This window comes from Rhinoderma darwinii, chromosome 12 (genome assembly GCF_050947455.1).
Source record: "Rhinoderma darwinii isolate aRhiDar2 chromosome 12, aRhiDar2.hap1, whole genome shotgun sequence".
Taxonomy (NCBI): domain Eukaryota; kingdom Metazoa; phylum Chordata; class Amphibia; order Anura; family Rhinodermatidae; genus Rhinoderma; species Rhinoderma darwinii.
In genome coordinates, this window is record NC_134698.1 from 65,681,472 (window position 1) to 65,698,047 (window position 16,576).

Sequence of the window (16,576 nt, forward strand, 5' to 3'; positions counted from 1 at the left end):
CTGCCCTCCTCACATTTGAGTGATGGCATCCACTCCATACTTTCATGGTTGTTAGCGCATTTATCTTGTAATAACAACCATATCTTACATGTGACATATTTTCCTATTAGGGTTTGAACAACCTTGTGATTTTGGACTTGCACAGTAATCCGATATCCCTGAAACATGAATACTATCGATTGTTTGTTATCTTTCATCTTTCATCTCTCAAAGCTCTGGATGGATCTGCAGTGGTAAGCAATATTAAATGTGTTGCCATTAATAATATTTTATTAAAGGACCATCTCATATACATATAGTGCTGTGGCTTCTTCTCTCACTGTCTATCGTAGTGGAAGGATTTTTTGCTGATAAATGCCATGCACTAATGTGTTTTTTTCTGGACTTCACTGTTCCAGAGATATAGACCACTAGTGTGTTGACTCCCTATATGATAATTTACTGTAGTTAGCCAATGGGGTGGAGCTAACTTCCCTGTCTCTGATGCTGACCAATTAGCACCAGGCAGCTTGGGGGTAGATCACACTCTGTCGGCTAACTACAGCAAATTACCATATGGGCAGCCAACACAACAGTGTGCCATATCTCTGAAACAGGGGAGTGCAGGGAAAAAAACAGCACTGGAATCAGAGAGACAGCGCTTTTCCGGTCAGTTGACCAGTTCAACTTATATGACCTAGTGACAGGTCCTCTTTCACAAGATTTGCTTTTTATTTGCAATAGTGACCTCCAATCACACCTTTATTTATTATTCTCCGGGTGGGCTTTTTAGTAAGATAGGGTCCAAATAACAATGCCCTACTATGTCTAAGTAACACTATCATACAGTGGCCAAAAATGCACCATGCAATGTCCTACAATGCTGGTTTAAAAGGCCACATAGTACCTATAGAACAGTATTGTTCAGTGCACAAATAATTGCAAATAACAGCAGCAAACATTGCCCAAAAAACAATGTCATAGAGTGTTCAAATGCAGCCATACAGTGCCTTAACAATACCTCCATATAGTACCCATATAAAATACCCTTATAATGCAGCCATACAGTGCCTTAACAATACCTCCATATAGTACCCATATAAAATACCCTTATAATGCAGCCATACAGTGCCTTAACAATATCTCCATATAGTACCCATATAAAATACCCTTATAATGCAGCCATACAGTGCCTAAACAATACTGCCATATAATACCCATATAAAATAACTTTATAATGCAGCCATACAGTGCCTAAACAATACTGCCATATAATACCCATATAAAATAACTTTATAATGCAGCCATACAGTGCCCTAAAGAACAGTTTAAATAATATAATTACACTCCGTGTAGAATACGGTATTAACCCAAGCTTGGAGACTTCTTGCCATTTTTATGCTGCATGTTGGTGTGCTGGGGAGGTACATTTGGGTATCTGCTTTCTAATTCCAGTCGGCCAGGGTTAAAAAACATGCTATACGGAAGTATAGGAGACCTGATCTTGTTGCATCATCGACAATCTAGTGTGTGTGTGTGTGTGTGTGTGTGTGTGTGTATATATATATATATATATATATATATAATCTATGTATATTATAGAGTATCATTTCATAGAAATTCAATGTTTTTATGTCGAATGCTGGCTACCGGTGTCATGTTTTTACTATTGAAGGACTCAGTTGAGTGTGAAAATGCTAAGGACATGTTTGGCGGTAGGCTGAGCTCTGATATGGTTGCTGAAAAAATTGGACATCAAAATTTTACCGAACTGCAAGAGTTAAATTGGAGATCCTCATCAATAAGGTATGATTCTGCAGTACATTGTACAATCACTAACACTGTGGCCCACATTTGCTAACTCTGTCTAACAGTTAGGCCTTGTTCATAAGGCGTTTATTTGACGCGTCTTTGCTGTGTTTTACATGCCGAAAAACGCGTCAAAAACGCATGCTTTAAGTTTCCCATTGACATTGACAATGGAAAAACACATTGCAGTGCATACGACGTGGTTTTTTTAAGCGCGCGTGTTTGAAAAACACGTTGTGTAAAAAAAGAAGCATTAGGTTAATTCTTGGCTTGTAAAACGCGCCGAAAATGCGCTTAATTCCCATAGTCAATGGGAGTCCTATTACGCGCTCAAAAAACATGCCGAAAACGCGTAAAAAACACCTGTGCTTTAATAAGCGCTTTTTCTTTAGGCGCCGTGTGAACAAGGCCTTAAACAGCCTAAACTTAGACCAGGAAGGCACAAAATGTGGAGTAGTGGACGCTGCTTGATCATTTTGCTGGATCTTGTATGACCTGTTAGACACTGTTCTCTTCCTTATACCACTTTTGATTTGGCTTATTTTGTCAAGCCACACCCCTTTCCTGCTAAACCACACCCCTTCGCTGAATAGTTTTAAAAAGTAGCTAATGAGGTGCAAACGTCCAAATTACACCAAACTCTGCCAATTTGCGCCAAAATTTGGCACATTTTTCTTCACTTTCTAGACTCAGACACTGTAGTAAATTTGCCCCTGTGTTTTTGGTGCAAATTAGCTCTTTACTGCAGCACATAAATGGATATTAGTTGATGTCCTGGGCAGCATTTAGTATAACATTGCAAGATTTGCTACTGCTTGTATGGCACGGAGAAAACCACCGTCTTACCGAAATGGCATAACGGAACCAGTCCGTCCTAGGTAAGTATTTATTTGGCGGGGCCTTTTACAGGAGACCTAGTCCGTAGATGACAACACTTGATCTCTTCTGAAAGTCACTACAATATTTATACTCCCCTTCAGCACTTTTACTTCTCCTGGGTGCCCGGTAGAGGAAAATGGCATCCATCACCAAGTGATATTATTTTTTTTATTATTATTTTTTTTTAAATTACTGTTATATCGGAGGGAGTGTGGATAGAAACTGCTAGTTATTCTTTACATTAGGGGACTCCAAAAAATCCAGAGATGATATTTATATATTACTCCTGTATTAACTCAAGTAGCTTTAGCTTTCACATGACAAGCAGCCAGACTTCTATATCCATGGATGCCGATTACAGCTATAATGATAGAAATAATGATGTATGAATAATTCACGGTCTCTGGGAATAAACTTTTATGAATATTTTATATTAAGAAAAATTTATTCCCAAACCTCTGGGATTATAATACAGAGCACAGGAATCCTATAAAATCCTTCACATCTTAGATACAGATGTCTCTGACGTACGTCTGATTCTCCATTATCCTCACTGGCCCCAAGAAATAAGAAACCGTAATTATTATTTTATATTTCTTTATTATTGCTTGGGTCCTGTGAGGATAATAGGGGATCAGACCTACATTTTAAATTTGATATTTGCAAAAACATGTGAGTGGAGACCCTTCAGGATTTAATGTGAGTTTTAAAAACGTATCCATCATGGCTATTTGAGTGCCGGAGGGAGAAGGAGAAAAAAATAGATCTTATGGAGGCGCTGCTACGTGGCTAGATTTGTAGAAATGAAGTCCAGAATATAATAAATAAGAATCATTTATTTCAATGGGTGGCTACGCGTTTCAACGCTGAACAAGCGTCTTCCTCAGACCATGTACACACTGTGCTTCCCACACTTTATATAACATAATGGGTTTAAGTTTACAAGAGTGAAAAACCGCCAAGGCTATTTGAGTGCGGAAGCCATGACACTAATGTGAACAGAGCCTTTGTTTACACATTATCAGATAACTGATCTCTTATCATACAGGTCTGAATCTGCATATTTACATTTTACATAAAATATGCATGAAACCTAATGCTTGTCTTGTCTTGTAGATCCGTGGACCTTGTTCCAGCTGACCAGTTTAAGAACGTTCACACTGTGAATTTAGAGAATAACAATCTGACGTCGTTTAGTGGATTAATCTTCCTATCACATGTAAAGGTGAGTGTATTCCTTCTGTTCCTTACAATCTCTTTGTGATATAACATATCAAGATTTCACATTAATTCTGGATTTTCCTAACTAAGGACCCTTGACACAGGCAAATTATCACTCGTTCCCGATCAGGGCAACGATCAGCCGATGCATGTGCAAATGCTCGTTCATCAGCTGATCGTATCGTTTCTGCAGGAGAAAATATTATCGTTGTCAGCAGCACATCATCCTGTGTAAACAGGCAGATGTACTCCCGACATGATGGTAATGCATGGGGACCAGCAATCGTAGTAATGATCGCTCGTCCCCATTCATCACTGCTCATTTCTCCTTGTGGGAGGAGAAATTGAGTGCCGATCCTGTATCGTTGATCGGCGCTCGTTGTTCGGCCAAAATTGTCCGGGGTAAACGGACCCTAAGATAAAAGTGATTAAAATGATATTGAATCTGACGTCAACGTTTTTGCATGCTTTGTGTTTCCAGCCCTCTGCTTGCTGTCAATAAATGGAAGATTTCTTGATGACAACAGAGGTCAAAAACCTGAATGTTTGGCCGCCCATACACATAGTGGTAGTGTAATACTCGGTTTTGCCATAAATTACCGCCGCCTTGCAATGCGGTTTTTGGCCGTGGCACACTACCGCTATGTGTATGGGCACTCTTGTAATGAGCCATGCTCCTGTGTGATTAGTTAGGAGTGTGAATGATCAGGACGGGTTTTACTCTTTCGGATGTAAACAAAATATTTCCATTCACTAACAACTAACAGGACAATTGAAAATGGTGAGGAATTGAAACACAAAGTATATTAGAAGGGGTTATAATCCCTTTAAAGCTAATAATATGCCCATTCCATATGCGCATCAGTAGATTGCCTGTTAGGACTGTTGGCACCAAATAATCACCAATAATTGACTGATGAATATCAATATGGTTCTATTGGCTTAGACCTTTTTTTGCCAGATCAGTGTTTGGGAAGGATGTTCGGTGGGTGCAACAGCAATCCCATGCTTATAAGGCATCTGATATCTGGTGAATTCTTTCCTTTAACCAGTTTCATCATATATTTTGGTATGTGTAGACTCAACCTACACTGTGCAATTTTGATATCCCAGTGGAAAATGGCAGTACATGAGTAAAGAAAAGTAGTATGTGAGGAGTGCATTAGATCGAGCTATGAATCATAGATGATAGATTTACATAATTCAAAAGCTACTAACTTACATGCAGCTCAGTGTATCTCTAAGTATCAGGAGCGTAACTAGAATTCTTAGGGCCCCATAGACAGGAATGAGCCCTCCGCCTTGTTCATAGCAATGAAAACAACAGCATGACAACTTTTTACACAAACATCAACCAAAGGATGGATAGTCGTGTCCTATATCAAATCATCTGTGCAAAGGAGAACCCACGTCATACTGCCAGATAGCAGAATGCCACTATAGCTGTAGTTATGCCCGTATGTACCTAGAAAGTTGTACACCGTTCTCATAGGTAGACTGAGTAAAACATATTGAAGAAAAACTGGAAAACTATCGGCCCAAAATGTTTCTTTTCAGCAAAAATCAGACAAAAAGAACATATGTCTATTTAAAGAGGAGCTGTCATCTCTACTGAAATGTATGTTTAGTAAAGACTTGTATGAAATAACAATTCTGTAACAAATTTTTTTTTAGAACTCTGTGTGGTGCCGTTCCTCTGATAATCCTCCTGGAAATGTATGGATAAATTGAGAACTATGCATTACCGCTCCTCTGTCAATGGGACGCATCCCTACACAATTTAAAATTTGACAATTTGCATTGACGATGTTACGCAGTGTGGAGAGACACCCTATTAACAAGGGGCATGGTAACACACAGTTGTCAATTTATTCTTACATTTCTAGGAGGAACAATGCGGAGTTCTGAGTTAATACGCTCCAGAATTGTTCGTTTATAAGGAATACAAATATTTAATAAAAATAGACATGTCAGGACAATTGGTAGGTCCTCTTTAATCCCTTTGACACCAGACGCTATATACTTAGCGCCGACCACCGTACATGTACAGCGGGAGAGTAGGAGAATAGTTCAGGTATAGGATCTCTGCCCGCATCATCCGCAGCAGGTGTCAGCTGTAAATTATTACTGCTGCTGCATTATTACTGCTGCAACAGCCGGGTTCAGAGATAACTCTGATCCTGGCCATTAACCCCTCAGGTGGTCAATAGTGGTCATTGGCTGTGAACCCATCGGCGCCCCCGCGACTTGATCGTGGGGTGTTGATGGGTTTTCATGGCAGCCGGGGCCCTAGTGAAAGCCCTAAGGGCTGTGTATGCCTTTTAGTCCCTACTGGAGGCAGGGGCTACCAGAATGTTTATCTGTTTTACCCTGACAATCATAGTACACTGCACTACATAAATAGTGCAGTGTATTACTGAAGCAATCGCATAAAAAATATAATATGTTTGTCCCGTAGAATACAGGCGCTTCTGAAGCTCTATCGACGGAAAAATTAAAAAGTTATGGCTCTGAGAATGCAACGACACACAAAAATCCCCCCAAAAATTTTTGGTGTTTTTATTGCGCAATCATAAGTAGTAAAACAAAAAAATATATATAAATTTGATATCACCGTCTTTGTGCTGACTCGCAGAATAAGTTAACGTCATATGTATCTAGTACGATGAACGCTATTAAAACAAAATCCCAAAAACATGCACGGAATTGCAGTTTTTTTTTTGCCAATTTTTTTTTCAATACATTATACAGTGAAGGAAATAAGTATTTGATCCCTTGCTGATTTTGTAAGTTTGCCCAATATCAAAGACATGAACAGTCTAGAATTTTTAGGCTAGGTTAATTTTACCAGTGAGAGATAGATTATATAAAAAAAAAATTAAAAAAATCACATTGTCAAAATTATATATATTTATTTGCATTGTGCACAGAGAAATAAGTATTTGATCCCCTTGGCAAACAAGACTTAATACTTGGTGGCAAAACCCTTGTTGGCAAGCACAGCAGTCAGACATTTTTAGTAGTTGATGATGAGGTTTGCACACATGTTAGATGGAATTTTGGCCCACTCCTCTTTGCAGATCATCTGTAAATCATTAAGATTTCGAGGCTGTCGCTTGGCAACTCGGATCTTCAGCTCCCTCCATAAGTTTTCTATGGGATTAAGGTCTGGAGACTGGCTAGGCCACTCCATGACCTTAATGTGCTTCTTTTTGAGCCACTCCTTTGTTGCCTTGGCTGTATGTTTAGAGTAATTGTCGTGCTGGAAGACCCAGCCACGAGCCATTTTTAATGTCCTGGTGGAGGGAAGGAGGTTGTCACTCAGGATTTGACGGTACATGGCTCCATCCATTCTCCCATTGATGCGGTGAAGTAGTCCTGTGCCCTTAGCAGAGAAACACCCCCAAAACATAATGTTTCCACCTCCATGCTTGACAGTGGGGACGGTGTTCTTTGGGTCATAGGCAGCATTTCTCTTCCTCCAAAAACGGCGAGTTGAGTTAATGCCAAAGAGCTCAATTTTAGTCTCATCTGACCACAGCACCTTCTCCCAATCACTCTCAGAATCATCCAGATGTTCATTTCCAAACTTCAGACGGGCCTGTACATGTGCCTTCTTGAGCAGGGGGACCTTGCGGGCACTGCAGGATTTTAATCCATTACGGCGTAATGTGTTACCAATGGTTTTCTTGGTGACTGTGGTCCCAGCTGCCTTGAGATCATTAACAAGTTCCCCCCGTGTAGTTTTCGGCTGAGCTCTCACCTTCCTCAGGATCAAGGATACCCCACGAGGTGAGATTTTGCATGGAGCCCCAGATCGCTGTCGATTGACAGTCATTTTGTATGTCTTCCATTTTCTTACTATTGCACCAACAGTTGTCTCCTTCTCACCCAGCGTCTTACTTATGGTTTTGTAGCCCATTCCAGCCTTGTGCAGGTCTATGATCTTGTCCCTGACATCCTTAGAAAGCTCTTTGGTCTTGCCCATGTTGTAGAGGTTAGAGTCAGACTGATTAATTGAGTCTGTGGACAGGAGTCTTTTATATAGGTGACCATGTAAGACAGCTGTCTTTAATGCAGGCACCAAGTTGATTTGGAGCGTGTAACTGGTCTGGAGGAGGCTGAACTCTTAATGGTTGGTAGGGGATCAAATACTTATTTCTCTGTGCACAATGCAAATAAATATATCATTTTGACAATGTGATTATTTTTTTTTATTTTTTTAATTTTTTTATATAATCTATCTCTCACTGGTAAAATTAACCTAGCCTAAAAATTCTAGACTGTTCATGACTTTGACAGTGGGCAAACTTACAAAATCAGCAAGGGATCAAATACTTATTTCCTCCACTATAGGTACTTCAAAATGGTGGCATTCAAAAATACAACTCGTCCTACAAATATCAAGTCCTTGTACCAATATGTTGATGCAAAAGTGAAAATGTTATGGCACTTGAAATGCAGTAATGAAACAACCAAAAAATCGCTGAGTCCTTAAGGTCCAAAATAGCTAAAACCTTGAAAAGGGGTATTTCCAGAACCAAAAATGATCACCTATCCCTAAAAGGTGGGGGCCCCACCGATCACAAACCCCCAGATCCTTTTCCGGCAGCAAGGAGGCGCTTGAATGGAGTAGCGGTCGAAAATATGCCGGACACTCCATTCAATGTCTATGAGAATGATGGAAACAGCTGAGAGCTGTACTTGGCTGTTTCCTTCATTCCCATAGACTTTGAATGGAGCAGCAGCGCTTGCTCGACCACCACTTTATTCAATGTCCTTCACACTGCGGTCAAGGAGTTAGGAAGAACAGGTGTCCGGGACCCCCGTTCTCGCAATCGGTGGAGGTCCCAGCGATCAGAAAATGATCACCTGTCCTGTTTTGATTCTGGGATTACCCCTTTAAGGAATTAATGCATCACTAAATTTGCTTTCTATATGACTGTCAATTAACAGGGTATTCCCAGCACATTCATTATATAGATCTGTCCTTGAAATATAAACTATATCGATTTAGCAGGGACCAGAGAGTGACGGCACAGGCGCATAGCATCTATATCAGCTGTGTAAAGGGGTTAAATATACAAGCATAGTTCTTTGTGTGGCCTAATAATAGCACATCTCTCCGGAAGGATGTTTCAGCCACGAGACTGACAGTGCTATAAATAAGTAATATTAATATAGAATCTGTATATCCTTTCAGCCTGACTCTCTAGTTAAGTGCTCTATGAATAATACAAGGCAGTGCATTTGGTTCTTGCTTAATGTATGTGTTTACAGTAATGTGAGGGATGTGGATGGATTCACTGCTTCTCCATTAGAGGTAATAAAGCATATATTTATATTATATACTGACACATTCCTCATAAAAAAATACCGTATACATATTACATTACTTTATGCAGCTGAAAAACTCACGCGTTTGTGCAAATCCAGATAAATGTCAGGGGAATTAATGACTTTGCACTTATTTAATATGTTTGCATGTGTCAGACTTTGATGCAAGTGTACAGAGACTCTAGTGTCACTCCATTTCATGGTGCTTTTTACGTTTAGAGCAATTCCTCCAGCCAATTAGGTGGGAATTAACAGCAGCACTGAGTATTTCAGGAGAAAAGTGTATGTTTTTTGGTAGGCAGGGATTTGTCCACTTGTTTGATCATGTCACCAGGGGCAGGACTGTGTGTGAACTACATTGTCAACATGATGTAAGATGAGAAAACCATATAGAAGTGTCACTGGTCAAGGATTACATGGAAGCTATATAGCACTGGAAGGCTCTGCCTGCCACTACGCTTCTTTGAGGAAGGGGTAGGAGTAAGGCCCCATGCATGACTAGTACATCTCCGTTTTGTATGGAGCCATAATTGGGCACACATAAAAGTGCATGCGGCCTCCATATGCCTCCAATTGCACACGTGCGAATTTAACAGAATATGGCGTATGTATGGACGTATTCTCCACTAGAAGCATTGCTGTGCATGAGGACTATGGGTTCTCCAGAATATACATAATGATAATATATAGGCATTCCAATTCATGGACCACCGCACTTACATGTAATATCGACATTAAAAGTAATATATTATATCCTTTATTTAGCTTTTAGGCTTTGTTCACATCTGAGTCAAAATCTCCGCCGGTCGTATGTTGCGTCATATTTGACGGGAAGAATAGAGCAGCATGCAGCACGATTCTTGTTGTCAAAATGACGGACACCCCGATGGAACCTGACCAAATCCTAGAAGTCAAAAGGGTGCGTTGGGGTTTGTCGTGCAACGGATCTGCCACTCCATCAATTTTGCTTTTTCTGCTACCATATAAAAACAGAAAACGGAATTGACAACGCAGATGCGAGGTCAACCTCAATCTAGTGTTATGTGAAAGGTGCCAGATTATTTTAGATTCCAGATTTATAGAAAAGTATATGCTATTCACTTGTAATAGAGATTCTTTAGTAAAAAGCCAAAATATTATAACTTTGTTTTTTAATCAAACTCGCGGCTAAGTCTTTGGTTTTGTGAAATATCACATTATATCTCAGATCTGTGCAGGAAACAAGTGCTGGATTATCACATTTTCTGGATAATTGGATTCCGGATTAAAGGAAATTCACTTTACATACATATATCAGCTGCTGCAAGGGAAATATATGGCTGGCTGATGCTTCCCCCAATGATAACAGCTGAACGCTGGGAGTTTCTGAAGCACAACCCACAGTGATCAACTGATCGCTAGGCTAGCTTCAATGTAAAAAAGGGGGTTGCCTTAATGAGCACTTGAGTTACATTTTGGTGCAAGTCTAAAACTTATCACATTGCCATTGCCTGGGGTGAGCTTTCTCCGGGGTCTGTGCTCTCTTTGGACATGTGCAAAGCCTTTGATTCTATTGAATGGCCATATTTGTAGGCTCTATAGTCCGCCTTAAGTTTTGTTCCTTATAGTAGGAAGTGAGTCCGACTCCTCTATCATTTCCCTTCGCAGTTTCCTATGAGGAGTGGTACTCGTCTCCACTTCTATTTGCCCTGGCTATGGAGTCCTTGGAGCTGTTGATTCACTAATCACCTAGTATCCAGGGCCTACGTAGAGTTCCACTAATCGAAAAGATCTCGATGTATCTGGACTACTAGCACCTCCCTGGCTTCTCTGTTTAATTTATTGTAGGAATTTGGTTCCTTATCTGGTTTAAAGGGGAGTTGGTCCAAATTTTTAGCATTTTTTTTTTGTCATCAATGCAGGCTTCTTTTTTCTTTTTATTTTATTCACATAATAATTGGCTTTTTTTTTTGTTGTTGTTTAGCATATTCCGGCTTAAAGTTCCTAGTAAAAAAATATACTTTTTTAATTTTTAGCTAATTTTTTCAGGTAATAATATAGTGTTATCCTGAAATAGACTGATCTGATCATCATTGTCTACTGTAAATTTTGATATATTACATGTCTATTTTAGGATAATTGGGTCAAGGGCTAGGGTTACGGCAATGATTGGCAGGAAATTCATTTTTCCTTGGGGGGTTTTATGTGTACTTATTATTTTCATTTATTTTTGGTTGCTTTTCCTTTTTTTTATTTTTTTTATTATAGCCTGTCCCTCTAAAGGTCAGAAAAGACCTTTTGGGGGACTTTATGATTTGATTTTACATTATACTTTTCCACTGTTTTTTGGGCTGCTCAGGGGAAATCAGCCGTGTTATAGTGATTTATTGTCATTATGAGGGCTGTGCTGGGTCTAGTTACCGGCATCCTGGCGGTCATGTGCCACATGACCACCAGGCGCCAATAGAGGCAGCTCCTAAACCTGCGCCGTGTATGTATGTATGTATGTATGTGTGTGTGTGTGTGTGTGTGTATATATATATATATATATATATATATATATATATATATATATATACACACACACACACCGTGCAGTCTTCGGCAGGGAGGAAATGTGTAATCGTTGACTTCTGTTTTTGTTCCTGACTACAGAACTAACATATTTTCTTTCTATAGAATTTGTACCTTAACTACAACCACATTGAGTCCATCCTGCCAAGACAGAAGTCTCAGAACCACCTGACCAACCGGCAGATGCTACACCAAAAAGTAAACTCCAGTGGATATGGGCAGCAAGGCAAGAATAGCAGGTGACGGGTCCACTTGTCCTACCGAAATCTGTTTATGATATAAAGGTTAATTTCCTATGTCAGGGTAACGCCCAAACTGCAGTACGATTTCATATCAACTTACTATGTCATGTTCAAGTTTGGAAAGATTTTCCAGCCAGGCCAAAATGTAACCAATCTCAGTAACTACATGTCTGACTTGTACAAGAAGATTTTGGCATTGCATGCATCTCCTGTGTGAAACAACGTTCCTATTCTTAACTTGTTATGTTTTCTTTAAAATTACAGAGATACATTATTTGGGGAGCCTCTGTCTCCGATAATGCAGAGTTTAGAGGTGCTGCACTTAGGTTACAATGGCATCAATAATTTGCAGCAGTTGCAGCTCAGCAGACTGAGGAACTTGAAATCTCTGTTTTTGCAGGGTAAGTCAAAATAAATAATAATTTACACATTAAAGTGTTTTTCCAGGTTGTAACATTGATGGCTTGTCCTTAATATAGGTGTAACAACTTTACCTGTTTCTGCTCCACAAACGGGCAAAAGGGTAGGATGGGGAATGGCCTGAGAACTGTGGAAAATTCAGCTGTTCCAACTCTTAGGCTACATTCAGACGAGCGTCGGCAACCTCGGACGTGAAAAATGGATATGTTTCACGTCCGAGGTGCACCCGTGCGGTACGTGTTGTCACGGATCCCCCATAGACTAGAGTTTATGGAGGGATATACGTGACACGCAGTAAAATAGGACATGTCCTATTTCTTCACGGACCCTTCACACGCTCCGTTGAAATGATGGTCGTGTGAACGGCCCCATTGAAATACAGGAGTCCGTGTGACGGCCGTTGTTTTAACGGCCGTCACACGGACGTGATACTTGCTCGTCTGAATGAGCCCTTAAGGTGGTTTTACATGGACAGATGTCGCCGTGTTTACCACTTTTAAAACGAGCGCCGATAGACAATACAGCTTGTTGATCGGCTCTCGTTGCTCCCTTTAAACAGAGCAATGATAGTTTAGTATGAGGACAAACCATTGTTACTACGAACGCTCGTCCCCATGCATTACCATTATGTCAGCAGCACAGCTCCCTGTTTAAACTGTTCATTATTTTACGGACCGTGCTCCCATACTTTATAATGGGAGCATGGCCCGCGAATGCGGACAGCTGTCCGTGGCCGGCCTTACCCGTAATCACGCACCGTGATTACAGGCATGGTCGTGTGCATGGGGCCTTACTGTGGAAGCGCTTTTGCTAGACAGGCTGTAACGTTATACAGCAAAGTTACAATAGGTCCTGAGGTCACACCTCCACCGATCAGCAGAACAAAGGGTAAGAGAACCAGCGTGGTCCTGTGTCAGGTACTGCAATGAAGGAGCGCGACCTCTTCATTCTGCAGATTTTTGGGGATCCTGCCGTCAGACCCCAACCAATCACACATTGAAGGCCTATGCTGAGGAATAGAAACGATCCTACCGGGAACATAGAAAGGTCAAGGATTTGTATAAACAGCAATACACTGATATATTCTTATTATCTGGTTTGCTCTATTTACAAGTACTGTAGAAGCAATTCCTTAATAACATTACAAATCTGCAGGGGATTAGAATTTGCCATGAATTCCTGCAAGACTCATCAGCAAATACAAGCTGTTTTACAACATGAAAAGAGTGCAGATGGCAGCCTGCATTCTGCTGACGTGTGTGTGTGTGTGTGTGTGTGTGTGTGTGTGTGTGTGTGTGTGTGTGTGTGTGTGTGTGTGTTTGCTATTCTAATAATAAGACTATATTAGCAAACTGGTTTATATGAAGTTCCTTGATACATTAGTGTGGGTCCCCAAGGGTGTACTTACCATAGGTGCAACCCATGCAGCTGCTATGGAGAAAAAGGGGGCCCAGCCTTGGCTGTTCTCTTTTGTTTTTCTGCTATTGGGTGGCTAGGACCGGTACAGGACTCCCCTATCCAAACGGCATTGTTAGCAAGCAGGGGGGTGTGAAATTGGCCGAAGGGTCGTGGAAAGGGTGTATACAAAAACCAGGCCTTTCTGTCCTGGGTTACAAAACCTGGCGCCATAATGGAAGACCTATTTTAATTTTTGCTATGGACCACCACTCTTCTATGTTGGCCACTGGGTTTACTAAGGAAAATGTATCTAAATGTTACATAATATTCTGACTGACCTGTGCCGTCTTTCACCCTAGGGAATGAGATCAGTCAAGTTGAAGGACTTGAAGGTTTACAGTTTCTTCAAGAGCTTGTTCTGGACCATAACCGTATTAAAATGATTACTGAGACTTCATTTGCACAGCAGAGTTGTCTAGTCTCCCTCCGTATGGAAGAAAACCGGCTCCGTGATGTTAATAATCTACATCCTCTTATTAAATTGAAGAAACTGTTTCTTGGATACAATAAAATTCAGGTAAATGTGGGGTTTTGTCTATAGGATATCATTTACACTCTTCTTGGAGCACAGCAGTGGATGTAATATGAAGAATAGTTTTAAAAAGTAGGCAAAGCATGAAACATATACTGTAAAATTATTTATTCCAGTGAGGTCGGTTTGACGTGACCAGAATAATTTAAAGGGCATCGGTCCGCGTTCCGGACATGTCTGATTAGTAAATACTTATAATGAACATAACAAACTATTCTGAAGCATCTTTTTTTAGAACTCTGCAATGTGCCGTTCCCCTATTAGTCCTCCTGGAAATGTACAAATACATTTACGATTGGGCATTACCATTCCCCTTGTCAATTTGTTGTGTTCCTATACAGTTTAAAACTGGTAAATCAGAGCTTACAGAGTCAAAGTGTGTAGGGATACACCTCAGTGACAAGGGAAATAGTAACACCCAGTTGTTAATTTATTCATACATTTCCAGGAGGAATAACTGAGAAAACACGGAGTTGTAAGAAAAGAGGATGAAGATTCAGAATTGTTTTTTTTAAAGAGTAACTAAACTTTAAAAAAAAACTTTGGACATGTCATATTGACATCTTAGAAGTTTTGATCGGTGGGGGTCCGAGCACTGTGACCCCCACCGATCGCTAAGACAAAGCGGCAGAATTGCTCAGGTGAGCGGTGTGCCGATTCGTTACTGACTGGCTCCCCTAGGAAAGCCGAGTGAGCGGTGTACAGGCACATTAGAAAGTCTATGGGTCCGTACACCACACGCTCGGCTTTCTGAGGAAAGCCGGTCAGAAGCTAAGCATCACAGCGCTCACCTGAGCACTTCTGCCACTTTGTTTTAACCATCGGTGGGGGTCTCAGTGCTCAGACCCCCACCGATCAAAACTTCTGACATGTCACTATAACATGTCAAACGTTTTTGGAAGTTTTAGTTACCCGTTAATGGTAAATGCAATAGTGTATCTGTCAGTCTGTGGTATAACGTCACATAAACATACAACAAAAAGTGTAGCATATTTTATCTTTCCAAAACAATAATATTGGGCAGACACATTGGGACCCAAATTAAAGAAAAACTACACCCTCATAATTCCAGAGTTAGCAGATACATACAACTTTTAATATGCAGTCCCCTGTTCTAATATATAGTAAGACTTACTTTTGGAAATATTCATCTCTAAGTTTTTTTTCTGCCCAGCTGCCATGTTATTTGACTACTGGATTTTGTATCCGGAATGTCTTTTTTTGGTTTTTTTTCCATTGCATAATTCTATGCCATTTTATGCTTAGTACAGGGGGCGTAGAGAAAAATATTGTTGCCAGAATTTTTCTTTGAGATTCCTTTGGAGGGGCTAGTGATGACCGGTTGCTCAACTGACCTCATATTTCCTAAATTTTTATGGCATGATGAAAACACCCAGGATGTCTATTAATAATCTTCTGCATATTTTGGCAATATGGAAGCAGCAGTAAAGATGTAGTGTGTGAACATGTCCCCATAGTAGATTGTATAGAGCGTCTGCGATAACCATCTTTGTTTCATGTTATTAAACAGGAAATTTCAGAAGTAGAAAAACTGGAGGCAATCCCTACACTGCTAGAGCTCTCAATCTCCGGAAACCCAGTGAGTATCATGTACTTTTAGTCACCAATGTATTGTATTCAATCATTTTATCGCTTTTGCCTTTTTTGGCTAGTTAATGGACTGTTTTGACTATATATCAATATATACTTCGGTTTGATTTCAGTGCACTATGATATCTCACTGTGATGCCATGTGTAAATCTCGTGTTCACAGCTTATCATTATATATGTCGATTTCCCTAATGAAAATGTAAACTTATATATAGAATATATAATGTAAATGTTTGTTAAAGGCTATGGAAACTTTTGATGCCATTTTATTAGTGTATTGTATTTATTTTGTGATACTAAGCACTTTTCTAATATACTTTTATTAAAAATTTTGCTTTGTTTCTGTTCTGCAGCTTCCATGTATCCACTGTACATAGAAGCTGCAGAACGACGTTGTCAGACAAATCCTTCAGTAAGTTGGACTGATGGCTCGGCTGGCAGCGGTTCCTGTGTGCCTCTGACACCTCATCTTTCCCTAATACTAATCAAATATAGCAATTTAGATTTAAGTTCTTAGATTTTATCAGTATTAGGG

The 16,576-nt window shown here is 40.1% G+C and overlaps 1 protein-coding gene across 5 annotated transcripts in view; it reads left to right on the forward strand.

The window, feature by feature from the left end:
* The window catches only part of LRRC9 (leucine rich repeat containing 9), a 96,899-nt gene that overhangs the window by 67,447 nt on the left and 12,876 nt on the right, over positions 1 to 16,576 (forward strand). For 4 of the 5 annotated variants that reach the window (XM_075843586.1, XM_075843584.1, XM_075843587.1 and 1 more), the window contains exons 23-29: positions 111 to 233; positions 1,655 to 1,785; positions 3,784 to 3,892; positions 11,884 to 12,017; positions 12,285 to 12,421; positions 14,198 to 14,415; positions 15,962 to 16,030. In XM_075843586.1, the coding sequence (XP_075699701.1) occupies positions 111 to 233; positions 1,655 to 1,785; positions 3,784 to 3,892; positions 11,884 to 12,017; positions 12,285 to 12,421; positions 14,198 to 14,415; positions 15,962 to 16,030 (921 nt within the window). The remainder of the gene's footprint in view (positions 1 to 110; positions 234 to 1,654; positions 1,786 to 3,783; positions 3,893 to 11,883; positions 12,018 to 12,284; positions 12,422 to 14,197; positions 14,416 to 15,961; positions 16,031 to 16,576) is intronic. The other variant, XM_075843588.1, reaches the window with a different exon arrangement.